Source organism: Xiphias gladius, chromosome 1 (genome assembly GCF_016859285.1).
Source record: "Xiphias gladius isolate SHS-SW01 ecotype Sanya breed wild chromosome 1, ASM1685928v1, whole genome shotgun sequence".
Lineage (NCBI taxonomy): Eukaryota > Metazoa > Chordata > Actinopteri > Istiophoriformes > Xiphiidae > Xiphias > Xiphias gladius.
In genome coordinates, this window is record NC_053400.1 from 14737926 (window position 1) to 14760743 (window position 22818).

At 40.6% G+C, this 22818-nt stretch overlaps 1 protein-coding gene across 1 annotated transcript in view; it reads left to right on the top strand.

The window, feature by feature from the left end:
• Positions 1 to 22818, top strand: part of kif26ba (kinesin family member 26Ba) — an 82344-nt gene that overhangs the window by 933 nt on the left and 58593 nt on the right. Inside the window, exon 2 of the mRNA XM_040130235.1 lies at positions 183 to 575. Coding sequence (XP_039986169.1) covers positions 183 to 575 — 393 coding nt within the window. The remainder of the gene's footprint in view (positions 1 to 182; positions 576 to 22818) is intronic.

Consider the following 22818-nt stretch of genomic DNA (forward strand, 5'->3'; position numbering starts at 1 on the left):
TGTGTTGGTTTTTCTGCTATGACAAGAAATAACCACATTAATGTTGGCACCGTTCCATGTATTTGTCCCAGTGAGCCATACCAGTTAGCCAGTATGCACAATAGTAGGCCGCTGGAATTGCAAAACCTATGGGGAATGCTGCCATTACTAATAATTTCCTCTTTTTCAAACATTTTTCACAGATGCCTGACACTTCCCCGACCAAATCTGCCTCCTTTTTCCCCGACACATGGTACAGAAAGCCCTATGAGGAAACCACCCGGTCCAGCACGCGCCCCGCCCCAGAGGGTGCTGGCTCCATGCCAAGCTCCACAGGAACCCCATCCCCAGGCTCAGGAATCTCTTCACCGGGGTCCTTCTCTGGATCACCGGGGACCATATCTCCATGCATTGGGACAGGATCGCCTGGTTCTCTAGGTGGCTCCCCAGGTTTTGGTACCGGATCACCAGCCTCAGGGAGTGGAAGTTCCCCTGGCAGTGAAAGAGGGATATGGTGTGAGAACTGCAATGCCAGGCTGACAGAGCTGAAAAGACAAGCGCTGAAATTGCTCATCCCTGGACCTTTCTCCAGCAAGGTAAAAAAAAACCAAGATTGTCCTGCTTGCCCTTCTGTCTAGCAGTGTGTATGAATGTGTGTGTACGAATCACCTTGTATGTGTCTTTCTACTACCTGTTGTTTTACCCAGTGGTGAGTTGGTTATGCTCAGTAACATAGACTCCAAAAATAACTTGTTCCATCATTAACTGTGGCATTCGGACAGTAACTCTTATTAACATGGTTTCTCACGAAAGACTGGACCTCTAATGATTCCCTTGCTTAATGCTGTTATTGTTCTCATAAATCATAAGGATGCTTTCTTTTGTCCAACCCTCGTTTGACCAGCTGTTGAAAAGAGCAAAAACCAAACAGCCTTTGGGATTTGGGATAATTATTGTATCTGAAGCTGCCAAAAAAAATGATAAACACAGACTAGACTAGTTTAATTTTTTGTCATTGAGTTTCCCATTTTCCCTGATTGATCATATCACCAGAATCAAGGAGTTCACTTTATTCAATATTGCTTTTCTACTTTTGAGGGAATTAACATGATGGATTACTGAAAGACATCGACCACTTAGAGCAGATATTAATTCATATGGATTGCAGTCTTTTTCTAATTTTCTTTGACAGGTGATTTATTTTTTTCTGTAGGTAGTCCATATAATCAATTTTAATTCCATTAGTACAGTGATTTTCAACAGGCAGATCGTGAGGCCTGAAGTGTTGCACGTTGATTTATGACATAGGATCAAATCATCTTCTATACGGGTTTATCGTGTATGTATTTCATTTTTTTGTTATTTCGACACTAAATCGTTTTCTGATAGTTTTTGTGGAAGGCATCAAAAAATATATTGATAGCGGGGCTTTTGACTGTGCATTATGTTGCCTCTGGGTTCGATGTTCTTCTGCTGCAGTTGACTGGATTTTAGTTATGAATACAGCGGGGACACACATCAGGCTTTGAGTTAATTGATAACAAATAAGCACTTATTATGCTCCATTGGGTTAATGAAGTACAGCCAGCGAGAGAGAGAGAGATTCAGATATAGGACTACAGTGGGACAGAGGACTTACTGTAGAGAGGCAGAGGTGGAGACAGTGGGTTCTTATTAATGCAAGAGCATGACAGTTGGAAATTGTTAGGAACAGTGGGGGTTAATGGGGACTGCCGGTGGGCAGACCACTAATTAAAACGTTATATGTGAAGTTGGGTTTAGTACGGGCTGATTAAAGCTTCCCCATGTAGTTAATTTTATTGCACTGTAGAGTAAGCACAGACACATAACTTACAGTACTGTAATTGGTGTAGATAGCGTGTGTCTTTGTGGAAAATGTATGTGCATATAACATAAATTGAGTAGAGTATTTTTTTTACCCGCTGCAGCTATGATAATTGGTGTTTTCACTGAACCTAGTACACAAAACTATGGTATGCCGGCTAAAAACAACTTTAGGGTCATCAGAAACCAAAATATCTCTTTGGCTCAAGGATTTTGTCAATGAAAAATAGAGATTTTACTGACTTGTGCTTGATTGATTCAAACCCAAAAGTATAAACAAGCAAATGGAGACACTGGACATTCTCGTTGTAGTTTCACTGTCAGTGGAATAAATATGTGCCCCCGGCATGTTTTCAAAAAAAGTGTTATTTAGTGTTTTTGATTCAAATGAAGTTTTCATCCTCATCCTCAGCTCTTGTTGGTGAGTCCTATGAGTCACCTCACTCAGAATCAGTTGTTGGATCCAGACTGCAGTGTTTCTTGCATGAATAAATGATACTGCAATCATTTCAGTTTCAGTTGTATTTATAGCAAAATTAAGTAATAAAGCTGTCACTCACCTTAGAAATGGTATAACTCATTGTTTATTTCCATGAGAGAGAATTAAACGGAAGATTGAAGATTGAGCCTATAATTCAGATGCATGGCTGTTTAACGTTTTTATACCCAACAGGAAAAATTCTGGTACAACGTGTAAATAACTGGTTGAATGAGCGAACGTGCACTGTTGCATAGTTGACAGGTTTATACAGGCACATTTTCAGTGAGGAACCTTCCTGCATTGCCGTTATTTTCTGCTGTTTGCCACTGAGCAGCTCCACTGCATCAGTAGTGGTTCTGTTTCCTTGCTTAAAGGCACCTCAGGGGTCATTATCGAAAAATAGAATGATGTTGCATAGTCATTTTAGCCAATCCGGATTTCTTGGCTGGTTTTTCCTTTTTACGTTGTGACCTCTTCCCCAGACTCTTATTACAAGACTAAACTGACCCCCGCAGGTGTTTTATGTCAGAGAAAAAGCTGAACTCATGTCCTTGGTGAAGCAATGTGACCTAATAATCCTTCTCCTTCACCAAATGTGCCAGAGCAGCAGTTCAGCAGTGTGTGTGTGTGTGTGTGTGTATGTGTATGTGTCTGCGTCCCGTCCTGCTGTGCTGTCAGTATGAGACCCCATGTTATTCCCACCAGACACTAGGACATATGTGACCCCTCACAGCTAGAATAAAAACACACATCCCCCAACCCTCCTAGCACCCCCCAGCCCAACAGTGTGTACTCATCCACTTTTAGGTTGTTTAGGTAACTATTGGCTAGTGAAAAAAAAGTATTCTGTTTGTGCAGTGTTTATTTGCTGTCCATTATAATGTACGTCTTAGAGAAAGTACAACAGTTACTCATTCATTTAGAGTCATTCACGAGTAGTCTGCTCCCTAGTGGCTCTAAGGAGATATGGCACTTTACAGATGAAGAGACTGAAGGGAGATAAACATGTACTGTAACAATAATCGATATCAGACATAAATAAAACAGAGATAGTGTATAGTAGAGATAGAACAGAGATAGTATATGTTAGAACAGAGATAGAACAGAGATAGTATATGTTTTTTTTTCTGATGTGACTTAAATGTTATCCTCAAATTGAACAAAAATCCATTTCAGGACGCTTTGCCCGTATACCTGAATTACTGCTGTTCCTCTTCAGCCAAATAAAGGAGGGAGAGAAGGAGAGAGAGAGAGAGGCAGACGGATCGTATTGCCGGGGGCAGTATGGACGGGTGAGCAGGGCAAAGGAGTGCTCTGTTGAGGTATTAGAATGAGCAGAGTAGGTTTTCAGGTTTAGACGCACACATGCACACTTGTAACCACAGGACTCAAAAGCACATCTGGCTACACAGCTGCACTCACTTAAGGCCCCTGTCCTCTGTCTCTGCTGGTGTGTATGTCTGTGTGTCTGTCTGTGTATGTGTATTCATCCCTAATATCCATACCCAAATCATATATAAATGGAGGGTGAGCTGTTTTTGGTTGGTCCAGTTCAGCTCAGGAAAATTGGTCACTGTGTGTGTGTGTGTGTGTGTGTATGTGTATATATATATACACATACACACACACACACAAGAGTCATACCGGCTCGGACGTCGCCCGGGTCAACAAGGTCTGCGTCAGGTGTTGGGGAGCCAGGACACCCTGATGAGAAATGGGCTACTGGAACAAGACATAGATGGAGCAGGGCAGAGAATAGGGATCTGTTCGAATGCTACTATACAAGTAACCCCGATGAGGAGGAGCTAGTGGTGCCAGTGGTAATTGGAGCACTGGGGGCTGTGACCCACAAACTGGGAGAATGGCTCCAGCAGATTCCGAGTACAACATCTGAGGTCTCTGTCCAGAAGAGCGCAGTCCTAGGAACAGGTAAGATACTGCGCAGAACCCTAAAACTCCCAGGCCTCTGGTAGAGGACCCGAGCTTGAGGAAGACACACCACCATCCCCCATGGGAGGGGGGTGAGAGGGAGATTTTTATATATATATATATATATATATATATATATATATATATGTATATATGTATATATATATTTGTTTGTGTGTGTGAGTGTGGGTGTGTGTGAATGTGAATGTGTGTTTTTAGTTACCAGCAGTGTGTCTGTTTCAGATCAGCTGAAAGTCAAAACCATCCATGTTTATAAAGTGAAACATATACAGTTCCACTTTAGACATAAAAATAAAGCCAAAAAAGGACGTGTTTTGAATATATTCACTCCCTGAGGAGCTCTTACTGGCAACTTGAGATTTATTGAGATTGTTTCAGTATAGAGTACTGACTGCACTTAAAATGTTTATATTAGCAGACCCATTGATGTGTCTGTCTAGATGTGGCTATAGATTAAACAGCTGTCAGCAGTTTCTGCAGTACATGGATTTTGATACACATCAGTACAGCTGGGATCATTTATGGATACAGTGCAGTGACATTAGAAAAGTAAAGGTTTTCCTATGGTCCTGACCTGCAGGTGTAATTTATTTCTGCATGCTACCATGAAAGCAGTCAATTCTCTGAATAATGCAGCCAAAGCTTATTACTGTCAAGTATCTCCCTCTGCATAGCCTGTTAGCTGTTCGACAGTAATTTAATCTATAGCAGTTCTGATCATTCATCAGTTGTTCAGGTAATTTATAAATCATCGTCATCATCATCATCATCATCATCATCAGACATAACTTTTTCTGATTCCAGTGTCTGAAATGTAAGAGCTTGCCGCTCTTCTTTGTTTTACATAATTTTGAAGTGACAACCTTTGGGTTTTGGACTGTTGGTCAGACAAAACAAGCACTTTGAAGATGCCACTTCAGACGTTTGGAATCTTATGAGAGCATTTTTCATTGAAGACTCAAGTAAAAAATTAATTGATCATTCAAAAAAAATAATTGACAGATAAATGAGTAATGAAAACAGTTGTTAGTTGCAGCCCTAAATACTTCCCAGTGTAATTGTCATATTCTGCAGAGATGGTTCAATGTACAGCACAATCTACATATCTGGCACAATCATTTATATTCTTCAAATATATAAACAGTGACAAACTGATAGATATGGCATGCAAAACACCCACATCCTTTCAATTACATGCAAAATTACCTCTGAAAGTATTAACCCCAATGTGGCCAACTGGATGCTTTTAATGCCCAACATAATCAAAAAGCTCCACATCAGAAGATGGTTAGTAGTTTATCTGACTATCAGGTGAACTAAAGACTGAGGCTTAGAGCTTACTGATCTGTCTACTGTTTCAAATGCCTTTCCAACCCACTAACGCAAGAGGAGTTAATATGCTTGTGGATATAATCAGTTTAACTAATCCCAGTCACTAGGTAATTTTCCCCCCAAACCACTAGTTCGTCTGTAATTAGTCTACTTATCACAGCCAATGGTGGACTATCATTGCTCTGCAAACTGTCCTCAAAGGGACACAAAGGTAGCTAGCTATCCTGTAATAACCAAATCCCATAACACTGCAGAAGCAGGCCTCTGGTAACCACGGCAGCTGGTGTTGCCACGGCAGCGACATGTGACAGATGTGAGCCGCATACATATCTCCATCAGCGTTAATGGGCTCCTCATAGCTGTGTGTGCATTGGTGAGAGGCAGAGAGAGGGTGAAAATATATGAAGTTCATGTAAATAATAGCAGGTGTTACAGTGCGAGTATGTGTTTTTGGCAAGAGGTAAGAGAAACTATATACTATAGCCAGTGTGATAGTGTGCACATATGTACATGTGTGTTTGTTAGAGTGAGAGAGCGATCATGCCCTCCTGATGCCTTTCAGGTGTGAAAGACATTACCATATAAAGAGGTGGCTTCATCAATAACAGTGAGATGGTGTGAGGGGAGGGAACGATGCTGATGCAGGCTGAATTGAAGAGCTTCTCAGTGGGTTTATGTCAATTGGACCCACCCCAAGTGCACTTACATATGCACCATCTCAGGATCTAGTATTACATACTGTACCCTCTCTTTTTCAATCTAGTAACTGTATTGGTATTTATCAGAAGCACAAATGTTAAAATAAAACCCAAAGATTGATTTGTATATTTAAGTAGTTTAAAAATGTAGATATCTATATTTAAAAAAAAAAATCTTAATCTACAAAGCCCATAATCAAGGTAGCATATAATCATGGGTCAGGAGACTGGCAAAAGCCAACAGATGGGCCTGTATGTAAGTGTGGAAATCCTGGACAAAATGCTGGACCCCACAAGTTAAAATGGCTGTTTGACTGTTAAGACTTGGAGCGGCAAAGATCAGCAGGTGGTTCACTTCATCGAATGGGGAGGTCCATTCAGGGAACATAATTATATTTAATGTACAAAAATGTGTGGCTTTTTCGTTGGTTTTAAACTCAGACAGGCATTAATTTGTACTAAAGAATACTGGAAGGCTTAAAAATGATCTTTGACCATGTGTGTTTCGTTAGGAACAGGCCAGCCATTTTCAGATAGATGCTGTCATTGAGATAATGTACAATGTCATGAAGCACACAGTGTCTAACCATAAACACAACAGTGACTTCCGCTCTACCCCAATCATCTACACAGTCTACAGATCTTAACCCAGTAGAGCCCTTTTGGGATGAGGTGGAACCAAAATGAAAGTGCTGCTTAAGATCCTGCAGGAACAAATTTACAACGACTGAGATCCGCTGGAATTTTCCCAGCGCTTCATGTTATCTGTAACGTGAGCAAGAGACATAGTTATGGCGACAGGGGGTCCAACCCAGTACCAGTTAGATGAACTTGTGACCAATATCTTTGCACTCTCAATCTCTCATTTTACATGCAGGATAAAAGCATCGTAGATACACTAAGAAACAGTCCCTCTCTCTCTGTGTTTCTTCCTGTCAAACACACATTCACACATTCTTTTTCTTTTGCTAAATTAGGCTTCTAGAGAAAGAAAGGAAAATGAGAGAAATAAACAGATTTAAATTTAGAGGAGGACAGGGAGGAAGCAGGGGAGAATGAGAAACAGGGGGGGAAATGAATAGCTAGAGGAAAGAAGAAAGATTTGGTTTCTCTAATAGTGCTATCGTTGTCATTAAAGTCGCTGACCCAGAGCGGACACACTTAATTAGACTAACTACCCTAGCCAGTAGGCTGCCACAGTCAAATACACTGTCTGTGTATGCAATCTGTCTGGAGCCACAGAAGCTACAAAAAGCTTTGGCAGTTCCTAAAGACAGCAGATGATGAATTTAAGCTTGCCAGCGTGCATTAATTAGGACATTTAACACAAAAACACACATTATTAGATCCAGTAGATAGATGTGCAGAGTGTTTCTTAAGCATTTGTACATTACTTAATTTTGGCCAATGACGTTTGTTATCACCCCTTGTCTCTCTCTGTCCTCGTTGAAGGCAAATTTAAAAAAAAAACACACACACACATTAAAATGAAAAATTTATATTTATAGCACCTCTGCATAACTCGCAGGCTCCAAGACCAAAAAAAACACACTCACCACTCCTGCAAACCGACAACACATTGCAATGACAGGCAAATCACATCCACGAGTGAACACACACTAGCACACAACAGTGTGTACAGATACTCATACAATTGTACTGACATACAAACACCAAGGCACCCAGAGGTTCATATGAAATGACACGCAAATGAACAAACACACTGGCTTGTGTGTGTGTGCATTACCAAGAACACACACGGGATGGTGGTGAAAGTGGCAGCAGCACCTGCTGCCACAAGGTCTATAGCTGCCATGGCAACTGCCTCTCCATCACCTCCACAGTACAGAAATAAGTAGAGAGCTCGGTACGGCAGTTACGCAGTTGTCTCTAGATGTTCATGTGTGGTAAATTTGTCTCTTATCTGACATTCTATACGTGCATTATATTGTAAACAACCTGTAATAGTGACATTATAGAACATTGTAAATACTTTACATTATAAGTTGTGCACAATGTATGTACATATCCATCTTTCTATCTGTCTCTATCTATCTTTCTGTCTGTCTGTCTATCCATCTATCTATGTGTCAGTTGTACAAAATGTCATGTGTGTTTTCCTCAGAGTTTTAAAAGTTTTTGATTCCACCTTCCAGAGCCTAGATGAAAAGTGAAAATGCCCCAGTGTTCCGGTAGCAGGTGCCAGCTCCAGCACACTGTGAAGTCTCATTCGCTGAACGGTTTATTTGAAGACCTGCTAACTATACTTCTAACATTAGCCAACCTGCTGTCATAAGCTGATTTACCACAGATAAGGATGCACACACACACACACACACACACACACACACACACACACACACACACACACACACACACACACACACACACACCGTCACAGTCTATCACATTGTCAGATATAACACATATATCTTCAGCATCAGCCTCTTCAGTCACACTAGGAAAATCTTTTAACAGGCTGAGGTGTGACTGACAGGAATGGTATGTTGGTATGTGTGTGTGTGTGTGTGTGTGTGTGTGTGTGTGCGTGTGTGCATGTCTGTAATTTATCTTTATGAAAACTAAAAGTTTTCAACTTTCAAAGTAAAGGCACTTGCAAAGTGAGGGCTTTTTGGCAGGGCCTATTCAACAGACTTAGGGTTAGGACTTTAGGGTTTCATTAAAATGATAAAATATGTGTGTGTGTGTTGCAGTGCAGTACCTGCGTTGGGTATGAGCTCATTAATTTATGATAATGTGAACACTTCTGTGCCTTCATAGCTATTTGAGAGAACCCACTGGAGATTCAGAGTCCGACACATACCACGACAACAAAAACAAGAAAGGTGGCCTCATGGTCCTTAGCTGAAATTACTGTTTTAAACAGCTTTTGAAAAGAAATTCCAAAAGTTTTACACATTTCAGTTCAAAATGATATACCCCTTAACTGTAGAAGATTAATGTTACCCTTACAATATTTATATGATTATGTCCCTGGGAATTTTGTAACAAGGTTTAATGTTTTTATTTTAATTGGTCTAACTTAAGTGCACAGCTATTAGTATTGTAAATACTTTATACCTCACTACCTACCGGATGTACCCCTACCAATAAAGTATACTGGAAGCTGAAAAGGAAGATGTGGGGAACAGAAAAGAGGAGAGGGATGTAGAGAGGACATCAGAAAGAAATAGAAGTAAAGATGTGTGTGCGTGGGAAAAGGTGATAAAGTTGCCTTTGCAGTGGCCTTGTACATTCTGTGTGTGTGTGTGTGTGTGTCTGTGTGTAAGAGAGTGCTTATTGTGGCAACAGACCTACCTTTTAGGGTCAAAATTAGAGCCAGGGCTTTGCCAGTCAGTCGTTCATGTTTTACAAGTAATGTAATGGCATTCCTGTTCTAAATACACTGCACTGCTGGGCTACGAATTTTGTGCGCACATGTGCATACATTCCTAGCTTAACTATATAGGTTAAGAGGCTGGCTAATGCCAAAGCTAGAACGAGAAGAGAACTCTGTTTGTGTGATTGAGCTTGTGGGCTTGTTTTCCTATATTTGTGGGGTCCAAAAAGCAGGAACCCATTATACTTGTGGGATCCAACAGCTTGTGGGGAACAAAATACACAAGTTAAAATGGCTGTCTGAGTGTTAAGACTTGGTTTTAGGGTGAAGGTTGGGGTTAGGCATTTAGTTGTGATGGTTAAGGTTAGGGTAAAGGGCTAGGGAATGCATTATGTCAATGACGAATCTCCATGAATATAGTAAAACAAAAGGGTGTGTGTGTGTGCATGCGCACGCACGCACACACGTGTTTTAAGCAGGATTGTGAGTGTATTATGTCAGAGCATTGTAAAGGGCAGGGGGTGAAATGAGAACAAGGCTGACATATTAAGCAGTAGTTTCCAGTCTGGCTCCATGGCAGACTTCACTACAATAGTTGTTGATCATTACTGTAGTGTTTTTAAAAAAAGGCTTTCTGGAAATATTTTTGAAAACCTTGCCTTTAAAGACATATCGTGGTTGCGGTTACTTTCTGCAGAATTTAACAACTATTTGTGATGAAAACGATGTACTACATGCAGTGTGGTTCTGCAACACTGAAAGTTTTTTTTACAGTTTGTATTCCAATATCTGAGTAAAGTAAACTGATTCTTAGCAAACATATCTTTAGTAGTTGATTTGTCCACTGCCAGGCTCTGCTTCTTTCCATTTGTCACTCCCTCACCCCATACTTACTAATAGATATAAATATCATCCACTTTCTCCTAATGCCATCTCATCCCAGCAGCATCCTCACTATCCTCACATCATTCATCTTTCTACAGTATTGAGGGAGAGGAAAATAAGAGAGAGAGGGAGGGAAAGAAAGAGAAAGAAAGAAAGAAACTACTCAAAATAGAAGTTTAAAGATAAGGAGAGTCAATAATTCATATAGTCTACACAAAGGCAGTAAGGCATAGATGGAAAGAGATAGTGTGTGCACACATGCATGTGAGAGAGAGAATAAAATTGGCTGTTTGTTCCCAGCCTGTGCCTCAATCAGACTCAGAGAATAGCCTCTAGACGTTAAACTTTCCAATTACCTTGAGCAGACGGAGCCTGTGAGGCTCAATTTAGAGAGTTTAAAATGGTTGTTTTTGTTTACTGTTATCTGCTATTGATTGTACAACAGGCTACATACAGTGTCAGAGAAGGATTCATACTAAAGCAGACTCCCTTTTTAATCTTTACCTCCATATATCTCTGTATCTCCCTTTTTTTCGCTTTATTCTGGCTCACTGAATCTCCTATTGGATATCTGACAAAGCACAAGCAATATCTGACCGATCATATCTTCTGGATCACCAGCAGTCTAGCAGTTTGGTAATGCAAGCTTGTGGCTGGATGGTTTTCATTTTGAATCCAGGTTTGATGTCTATATGAAACCTGGATGAATAAATCTCCCCTCTCTCAATAACACCTCTGCTCCTACCCTCATAGCTGTTCCCTTTGAGGAGCTCAGTGGCCAACAGTGAGGCACTGTGGTTGCTTTACAGAGCTCCCATTTATGAATAAGAGCTACTGTGTGAATGTGGAGCCTGGAAAAGAGCAAGCATGCTCAGTTGACTTTTGTGGATATAGAACTGTTAGAAGTGTGTTTTGAGTTTTAGAGGCTTGCAGGATGACTCAAGCAAACCCTGAGGAGGTTTATGTTAAAACACATAAAACCTCTTTATATAAGCCTGGGGGAAACACCTGACAAATTTGGTTTAATGTTGGGGTTTCTGCATTGCATGGCTTGTTTATGTAATGATCTATTTGGTATAGTTATTGTTTTGTGTCAGAAACTCTCACGTGAATAGACTGTTTTTTGTTGTATGAGTATATTTGTATGAATAGAAATGCAGATTGTACAGGTGTTCCTATTTCTCTGGTGTTTCAGTGTACATTTTGTACAGCAGCATACTTTTTAACTGTTGAGGTGGTCTGTGAAAATTCCTCTTTGTAATATTTACTGTTTGACTATCTTAAAAACATTGTGCTGTAATTTAATTTGAAACATATAATAGCACCAAATTTACCATTATTTATAGCTATGCTAGTGGCATGGTTTAAAGGATGGTGATGTCGGTCAGTCGGTCCACCATTTTGGTCCAGACTGAAATATCTCAACAACTACTGAATAGATTGTCAGGAAATTTGGCGCATACATTCATATCCCCCTTTAGGGTTTACTTGTAAAACCTTTGATAAACTCAAATGTTTTACTTTTCATCTAGCACCATCATCAGGTCAAAAATTCACTTTGTCCAATACTTGGTTTTTGTCTAAATACATTGGTATATGACTAAATACCTGTTAAATATTTGCTAATTATTAGCAACTTGTAGATAGTAAACATAATATCAGCAGTTGGTATTGTCCTGTGAGCCTGTTAGCATGCTGATGTTAGCATTCGATTCCAAGCACCACTGTTCCCAAGTACAGCCTCACAGAGCTATTAGCATGGCTGTAGTCTCTTAGTCTTGTCATCACCTATTTGACCTTTTGGCTTTTAGTAGTTTAGTTTTTGTTGGAGCGTTCAACAGGAAATATGGGGCAAAAGAGAGACTTGTGACAGGCAACAAAGGTTCCTAGCAGGAAATAAACCAGGGAAGCTGCAGTTATATACACACCTGTACAGTTATAAACATGAGATCATCAGGATCCCCTATCAACAGTTTTTTAAAACTGTAGATTTATAACAGTATTTAAGTCGTAGCCTAATGTTCCCTGTAAGCAAAGTTGACAGATACACACTCATTCATGTGACTATGGTATGTCTGAATTAAATTATTTTCCCATTAAAAGTTCTGTAGTTGTAGAATCAAATTCTGCAGTAATTCCTGGTTCACATACCAGCAAACATAGTGTTACTGTGCACACGCTATTCACCTGTTTCCTAGTGTGTGAGCACACATGTATAAGTGGGAGTTGTCAGGCAGATCTTTACCTTCAGCTCCACCCCAGTGAACCTCACTAACCTTGGGATGGAAAGACACTGGAGGGAAGAATGGCTGGATGGGGTAAAAGAGGAGGAAAAGAGGGATATAGAAGAGGAGTTAGAGGGCGTCGGAGAGTGTATGTTTAGGTGTGGGATATGGTAAGATGGATTGCCCAGCCCAACGGGCAATTTATCACTGTCAGAGAGAGAGGGAAAGACACTGCAGAGAGGTAAGGAAAGAGGGGAGAAAAAAGAAAGGGAGACTGAGAGTGAAGGAGGGTGAAGGATATCCTGTAGAAGAGAAAGGATAGGGTGGAGGGCTTGAGGCAAAGATAGAGAAAAAGTTGGTGGAGGATGAAAAACGGGGATAAACAGGTGTAAGCGAGAAACCTACTGAATCATACTTAATGTACAATAAGAGACATTCTTACAACAGGTCAAGATGTGCTGTAAACCCAGGGAGAGGAAGGAGATAGATCAGAGTAAAGTATAGGCAGCCGGTGTCCTGTGTGTTTCCTGAACCATGTGCACTGTAATTCCTGGATTTAAATGCCCTGTATTATTCAGTGGTTGCTGTACTGCACAAGGGTGTCCTAAATTTTAGCAATGCTGCCTCTGTGTAGCACAGTAGTTAGTAAAGCTATTAAAGTAACTTTGCTCTATAAATCAGTTTGTTGAACCGGCTACTACTAACACTGCCTGAGGTATGGATCCTCGCGGTTTCGTATGTGGAGCATCATGTACTCGCTGGTGTAAGCCCTTCTGAAATTTCTCACTGGCAATGATCGGGACTGGATATTTTTTCTCTGAGGCCCTGATATACAGTAAATGTACAACCCATTTACAGTGGGGCACCATGGTGAATATTTTCAGACCCTATTTAGACTCATAATGATGACTAACCCATTTATGCGTAGTTGAAAATGTAGGCAACTGTCTCCGTATACAGTATTTGTTCAATCAGACATTATATTACGACCCGTCTGTTGACAGAATCAAAATACAGAGGAAGGAAACAAATACGCTGTATTTTTACTGTGAGCAGAGTATAGTGTTAGAGGATTACCCCCCCAGGCATTTACATCGACTACTTTCCCAATTAAATTAACTAGCAATGAAGCCAAGATTCTCATCTAAATTCAGGTGCCAGAACAACTAGATAATTGGCAGCTAGCTAACAAACTGAAGTAGATTATTTTCACATATAGCTTTGGTAGAAAATGCCTCATTTACAGTGCAGCTTTGATGCTCTGATGGATTAATTTAAAAACAGGCACAGGAGTTATTATGCAGTTCATTTATAGTCTGGCACCACCATGGATAGCCATATAATTTAAAAACAGGTACCAGAAAGCAACTTTCACATAAAAAAGAGCAGTAATTTAAACAGCTATTTCGTCCACAGCTGGGCACTGATGTAGATGGCTAGCTAATAAAAACGAGGCTCTCTTTCCGCCAGCTAGTTAATTTACATTGTATCAGTGAGCTTGTCTCTAGACTTAACACTGTGTGAGCTGGGACATTATTCTTAGCTCAGGTTGTTAACTGGAAGGCCACATTTGCCACACATAGTGTACTGTAATACAGTTTATACACATAAACAGACGGCTCAGTAGACACAAAATCTTAAATATGCATGAGGCATAAATGAAAAATCCAAAAATACACACATACTTGTAAAGTTTGCGTGGGAGCATGATTGATCTGATCTGCCTGTAGCATCCGTTTCCAGTACTTTGTACCCTCTTTGATTGGGTTTAACATCCCACTACACACATACACACTGGTCAAGCAATGCTATTTTTGTATATGTGCGCGTATGTGTGTGTAGTGTGGAAAATACAACTTTGTGGAGCAGAATGCCTGATGAGTACTTAGCCTAAGTAAATCCGGGCAAATTTCAGACAGCCAATTAATTATAGTTGCCAATCCCAAACAGTGGCTGCAAGAATGTGGCCTCTGGCAGGCTGCAGAACGAAGTACGTCATCAACATGGTCTGAGGGAGTGCTTCAAAGACTCTCTGAAGGCCTCTCAAAAAGTGAGTTAGTTTTTTTGTTCAAGTGTTTTGTGAATTTTGTTATTTGATTGATTCATTATTATTCACTACAATGGTTTATGAAAGCTTTTGCAATATATCATACTGCTTAATTACCAGCTTTTACAGAGAGAGAATATCACCGTGTGATTAATGTGAGCTACAGTGCTGAGAACGAGATCTTCATGGGGAGATCAATTTGAGTATATGTGCAAAACATCTCTTGGATGTTATCACATCTGATATTATGTATTACTACCGATAGTATGAGGCCTCACCACCCAGCATTATACAGTGCACACACATGCTGCACAAACATCCACGTACAAATATGTACACACAAACACACTCAAAGTCTCCAGCGAGACAGAATGCAGCAAGTAATTTACATCCCCTATAGCTACGTAGTTGTGTATGCTAATTAATTTCTGCATTGCCATGGCAACACAAACATTCTAATGCGTTTTTCTTTGTTATTAATGTAGTGTGTCAACATCACAAGGGGGTGTGTGTACATGGGTGCAGACAAAAAAGGGGGTGTCTGTTCATCTAAATGGATGCATAAGTGACTTTGTGCTTGCGTGCAAGCGTGTGTATGTCTGTGTGCATAATAGGTTATGGTTGTGCCCTAACCAATCCCGCTCCTACACCCATTACTGGATCATATGAGGGAATGACCAATTAAAAAGGTGATTAAAGGAGAAATACTTTGGGGGGGGGCAAGTAATAAATGAGAATGAGACAGAGAGAGAAGGGAAAGAGAGAGAGAGACGACCTGCTGGGTTCCTTTAGTTATTTGTCACTGAGGGGAAACGGAAAGAAACAAAGAGAAAATTCAGGGAGGCATGGGTTGGTTTCCTTAGTTTCTAGACTCTAACTAACATGCTGTTAAAAAACTGTTTCTGCTTCGGTTTATTTCTGCAGCGTGCAATAGAAATACTAATCTGCCTCTCAGATAGCTATTACTCCAATGCACACAGTAAAATCAGTGTTTATACTTTCATGTACAACAAGATATTTCATTCATCATTTATAGCTCTGGCTATGCTGCATCAGGTATTCGTGTGAGCACAGTGTTTCTCCTATATGAATTGACATGGTTCATTAATATTCACAACGAAACGTTAGCACTGCAACTTGTGCTTTCTACATAGCTGACTCGGCCTAGTATGAAACGAATGGGGACGCTACCGCACACCCAAAATTTCAAGCTGTTTTCTCACATGTAGCACACAAGGTTGTCGGAGGTTGTCTGTGGCAGACACGTTCTCACTGCTTGGTTTAGGCGAAGGTTGCTCACTTGCCCACTTGCTCGCTGTGAATGCTCTGGACGACCTGCTCTATTCACACACTGGCTCGAGCAGATGTTACACAGACTTTGTACTAGGGAGCTGGCAGGGTAAAGTCTGTTTAATGTCTCGTCCAGCTTATTCGGACATTTGCTTTCTCACATACAGCTCCTCCATGTAATATTTAGATAAGTTCAGGGTTGCATTGCATCTGTGAAAGCAGCTAAATACAGACACACGCACAGTGACATCAGTGTTTAGCAGTTCAACATAGGCCCCAATCCCTCTATTTCACTCTGTTCCTCCTTTTCACACGCCTTCCTTTTCCATCTGCCTCTCTCCTTCCATTTCATCCTGGTCAGAGTTTTATAATTAAGGCTCAATATTGTGGTAATGCTTCAAAGGACCAGTATATAGGATTTAATGGCATCTAGCGGTGAGGTTGGAGATCGCAACCAACTGAATATCTCTGCCCCCACCGCTCCCTTTCCAAGTGTGTGGGTGAACCTACGGTGGCCTTCAGGTGATGTAAAAATGCCAAAGACTCTCTTTTGGAGCCAGTGTTTTGATCGTCCATTTTGGGCTACTGTAGAGACATGGCTGGCTCCGTGGAAGAGGACCCGCTCCCTGTGTAGATATGAAGGGATTATACACTAATGAAAACATAATTATCAATATTCCATTTATGCCAATAGATCCCCCAAAATCCTACACACTGGTCAGTAAATCAAGATTTCAGGGACAGATTTATTGTTATATTGTTCAAAATTACTGTTATTCTTAGGATTGGATGATGTCACTCACCACTGGTGCCTGTTCTCTCTGGCAGCTTTAACAGCTTAATAATATCTTCTTCACTTAAAAACAAACTGCTGCTTAACATTTTCTGTTGGTTCTACACCAGCTGCTACAAGTTCAAAGACTTAAAAATGGTATGGCAGACTGTGTGTAGCTTTCTCAGTGGTGGAATTAACTAGTTGTCTCCAGGTGTGTGTATTCTTGTCTCAAGCTGACAGAATCACATTTGGCCCTAAATATTAAACACTTGCATGTATAAACTGGAGAAATTAGGTGCACCAAAAGCCCCTTTTATGTCCTGAGAGTGAGGGACAAACACCAAAAGAGAGAGAGTGAGAGTGAAGGACAGAGTGTGTTATGGAGAGATAGTGAGAGAGACCTGTGCTTGACCTCTGTCAGTGTAACATTTGTACTACATGTGTGCACATCCATGTGTTTGGGGTGGGTGTGTGTGTGTGTGTGTGATGTCATTTATAACCTCTGTGTTATTGACCGTGCTCCTGCCCAGACACTCAATCATTCACATGCACACACACAGATGGACAGACTATCATTCTCCATCATGAGACCACTGTATTTGAACATGGGCCACCAACACATTCAAAATTTATAGTATTTTCTTCACAGTCTCTTTCCTGCTCTATCTTTTTGCTGCTTTCCATTTGTGTGTGTTTGTTTGCGTGTGAATGTGTGTGTGTGTGTGTGTGTGTGTGTGTGTGTGTGTGTGTGTGTGTGTGTGTGTGTGTGTGTGTGTGTGTGTTGCCGGAGCAGGAGACCGACTGGATCTCTTCTGCACGACTTCACTGATCCCAGACCTGCTGAGAAACGCCTGTGCATGTGTGTGTGTATATTACAGAGTGTATACAGGATTAGAGGAAGAATGAATGAGGAGAAAGATGAGAGGAGGTAAATTACTATGGGGGAGGACGAAAGGTTTACCTTCCTTGGTCACTCATCTGGAACTGATTAGACACACACACACACACACACACACACACACACACACACACACACACACACACACACACACACACACACACACACACTTGCCAATAAACCAGTGTCATTCTGGCTATAACTGGCTAAGATTGTATTCCTCCTCTCTTTTCCTTTCATTTCTTTTTTGTTGAAAACTAAGGCCATTTTCTGTCACATTCTTTCCTTTCCCTGATCAGCCATCATCTTCTTTTTCCTTATTTTTTGTGTCATGCCATGAACTGGTATTAAATATAGCTGCAGTGAGAAAAGGGAATGACAGAGGTTTTAAAAAGAGGAAGATGAGAATGGTGGGTTACAATCACACAGGTCCTTGTGAAAATTTTGTCTTATACTGACTCAGTGGTGGACAGACAGTGTGTTTGTCCATTCATGTGTGTGTGTACGAAAGGGATGTGTGTTGTTGTGTTTGACAGCCTGTTTTCCTTAATCTTTTTACCTCCAGTGCGCTCACATACACAACAGTAAGGGACAAACAGGTCCGAGCTGCCATTTCTTATCATATCTAGTAATAGCATCCTTCTGTGCCCAGTCTACACACACACACACACACACACATTCAATTCAAACACACGCACACAGTCATTGCTATACAGTCTGGCTGTCAGCACTCTAAGAGTCACTGAGGTCACTGTTGAGTTAGCTTGGATGCCATCTCCATCTCTTTGCTTTCTCTCAATCTATCACTCACTCCATCCTTGCAGCGTAGAGCTGAGGCTGTGTTTGTCTGCCCTCCGAGGATGAAATGAATCACACGCATGTAGGCTATCTGTGGTGCTGAGATTCTTTGAGTCACTCACAGAATACTGATGAACTCAGAGGTGAGGAGATGGCTGGAAGAGACAGTTTGATGAAATGAGGAAAAAAGGAGGAGATCTGCAAATATTATGGTTCACAATTGACATTCACAATGACATTCTTAACTAACCACGATCTTATTTAATAGTGTGATGATACTAACAATCCTAACTTAAACATGATAATTTAAAATCCGTTGAAGACTTTGAAAATAAAACTGCTGCCATTAAGATTTCCACGTTGAACTCCTTTATCCTGATTGTTTTGCCTGGACTGGACTCTTGTCTGGCAGCATAATACTGTACTAATGAGAGTTTGTGTGTGTGTGTGTGTGTGTGTGTGTGTGTGTGTGTGTGTGTGTGTGTGTGTGTGTGTGTGTGTGTGTGTGTGTGTGTGTGTGTGTTTGTGTGTGTGAGAGACAGAGACCAGGGGACTATAAACAAACTCAAAGTTAGTCTGTTCTACTGAAAAATGAGCTGGAAACAACAAAAATGAAGCATTAGTAGGAAGTGAAATACAGAAATAGGGTCAAAGAGAGGGCACAGAGAGAAAAAGAAAGTGTGTGTGTGTTTAAGAGATCTTCAAGCCCAGTATTTGCAAAAAGCCCAGTCTCTCTTTCCTAGACCCCCTTTCTTTCTCTCCCTTTTCTCTTTTTTTTGCAATTGGGCAGCTTGGCTGCTCGCCAAATCTCAGCTAATTTGGAACAACAGGGCCCTCATCTCAAGAACCGTACACCGTGTCCATATTATTTCTCCTTTGGTTGCCTGTCAGCTGTGTGTGTGTGGGTTTGAGTGTGTGCGACAGGGAGATACAGAGGGGTCGTAAGAAGCCAAGAGAGATTAAGTTTTCCCTTTACACTGGTTTTTGGCAAATCTCTGACTTTTCCAATTTTTTCCAAACAGGAAAAGCAGGGCTTATATGTGGCATTTATTGGAGGATTGCTTCACAATTTCTTCACAGTAGTTTACAGACAGGTTACAAATTAAAGAAAAAACTTTAAAACTGAGTGGAGAAACAGGATGACAATACCACCATCCAAAGGGCATGAGGGGTCGCTGAATGGTTTAATGAGTATGAAAATGATGTGAATCATATGCTACTGCCAGATGTCAACCCATATGAAACACCTATGGGACTTTGGACTGACATGTTAGACAGCGCTCTCCACCACCATCATCAAAACACCTAATGAGGGAATATGTTTTGGTCTCTGAGTCCAGAGACTTGAAGATTCAATGCCAAGGAGCACTGAAGCTGTTCTGGCGACATGTGGCCCAACACTTTACTAAGACACTTTATGTTGTTTTTTCCCCTTTAATTTGTCTGTATTTTATCCAACAACATGAAGAGTCAGTAAAATGAGACTGTTGCAAACGGTTGTAGTGATTTTAGCAAGAAGATGAGATTGTTATATATGACAAGAAAGAAGAAATGAGGATTTAAGATTGAAACCATCTGTAGTTGTAGAACTAGACTTTTACTTGCCTTTTCAAAAACATCACACTTTGGATTTAACATTAAAAAAAAAATTCATCAAAACTCCTAGTAATCACTTCTGCAACATAATCTGCCCCACGTCCATCGGTACTCTGTATGTTTAAGCAGAAGTATTTTCACTTAAATATGGCTCAATACACTACTTCCATTTGAATCCTTACACCCACACCTGTTGAGCTTGTGATTCTGCGTGTGGCTTAATTTGTGTGGTTTGTACCTTTTGTCTCCTGCACTTTCATTTTTCTTTTACATTTGCTGGTGCATTTTCTCTCTCATTCCTGTGGGTGAGTGGCCAAATTAGTTGCAATGACATTATATATTTCCAATACAGCTAAAAGTTTGATAGTTGAGCTATTGGCAACCATCTACAATAAAATGCTTTTGGTATCAGTCTAAAGACATTCCACTTTCTACTCTTTGCTTTGATAAGCCAGAATGTAATGTAATGTGCAACCACAACATGCTGCATTAAGAGCACACAAAAGTGTTTTGTTGTTATTACTTCTGCTGCTGTCATTACTTCCCCTTCCCTTAGCTGGGTGCAACAAATTCAGTCAAAATCTTCTTGTGTGAAAATACACAATTTTTGTAGCTAGCAGAAAATGCATTGCAACCCTTTTGGCCACGCAGAACCATTGAATATCCAGTGATAATTTGAATACATGCATTCATAAAGAATCAACCCCATTAAATACTGTGTCTGCTTCCACCTCTGCTTTCTTTCCCACAGTCTGTCTCCTCTCATGCGAGATACACACTGCCAGCTACATTGCAGAGTATGTAGTGTCTCATGTCAGGCAGGAATATGTGTGTTTGCCTGTATGTGTGTATATACATGTTTAAAAACCGCGTTCTATTCATTATTCTACTTCTTTTGCCTGAGTAACAAGGTAGCATTTATCCATAAATACACACACACACACAAACACACAAGCCGCTCACATGCTCGCCAAGCTTTGAGAGTCTGTGATGCGTGCATTTGTGTGTGTGTGTGTCTTGTGGTCTTTTCGTTTGTTGATATAGCCAAGGAGGCAGCTCTCAGACTGAGAGGTTGAATATTGGATGAAATGTTGCTTTGTGTGCACGTATTTGCACACACACTTCCACACACACACACAAACAGAGGGTATATTGATTGAGGAAAGGTAATAGGCCTGTTATTGATAGAGGCTTATTTGTGTATTTGTGAGCGGCAGACAGTATGTTACATTCAGTCTCTATTTCTTGCTAACAGGCTCCTACTCCATTATTAGCATATGGGCCACCAAAGAGGCTGACCCAGATCCAGTGGCTGATCCAGACAATCTACAGTTAGGAAGACTTTCGGTAGAAACTTGATATGTATTGTTTGTTCTTTGTAGTTGTAAAGCTGTTTTGTAAATATGGAACTGCTTAAACAACCAGTTGATGATATAAATTCATGCAAATGGGTGATTGGGTGTGTTTACAGTGTGTCTGCATAAGAGCTGCCAGTGGATGTCTGATGTGCTTCTTTCTACCTGTCAGTCACTCATTCTATCCCAACATGTCACAGTTTTTCTGTCTTGTCTGTTGGTCATTTGTCTGCCTGTCTTAATGTCTGATTGTTTATATCTGCTGAGAGATAACCTGTGTCCATCACATGCCTATTGATTGGACACACATACAAACACATACAAATTCTGCATCTCCATACTCATGTATTGATTAAACTTCACTAAACAAAGAGTGCGTACCCATCACTGGGACTATTTACTCAGATATTCCAGTCCCTGTGAATGTAGAATCTTTACTAGAATAACACGTGATGTACCAACCTATTTTTTGAGAAGATGGTGAATGTAATGACTCTTTTTTTGAGATGTAGTAGTGTTTGGTAATAGCAGTGATTCAAAGGAAAGCGGTTTCAGAGAAAATATTCATGCCACCTGTAGGGAAGAATGCATACAAAATAGCATAAAATCACAGAAAAGTGTCACTATTATTACTCGTTTTCTGTCTTTACTGTCTAACCCCAGTTAAAATAGCTTGAGATAATTTCTTCATAGGACCATACACTCAGTTTGCTGTAACGATCACTTGTCCAGAAAAGGACAAGGGCCAACACAGATACCTGGCTGTAGTGTTACAGAAGCGGTATGCTGGTTGAAAGCAGGAGGGTAATTAGAGTTACCTGGGAGTACCACCTACCACAGATGTTTTGTTGAATTACAGAGCTCCTAAGCAGGCATACACTCACTGATAATACACCAAAACTACACCTACACTTATGATGGCAATTAGCTCGCAACGTCAAACTCAGTCTCTTTAATCCCACCATAAGTGTCAAGGGCCTGGAGTACAGCCGGACTCTTATAGGGAAAAAAGATTTCAATTTAATGACCTTTTGTCAGATAAAGCACTTAATGCTTTGTGGAAAAATTTGAAAAAAATATTTTCACTGGGGTCAAATAAGGTTTAGACACAGATCTGTATCAGAATGTGTGCATGTGCTTTGCTTGTTAACTGTGATATTTAGACCAGAGAGTCGTGGCATGAGATTTAGAGTGGCTTTGCTCTGTGCGAGTGGCTCCAATTAGTCTGGAAAAAAACACACATGCACACATACACACACATAATGCATACCTGTACAGGAACATATTGTACATTCGTGCACACAGGCGCAGAAAACTGCGCCAA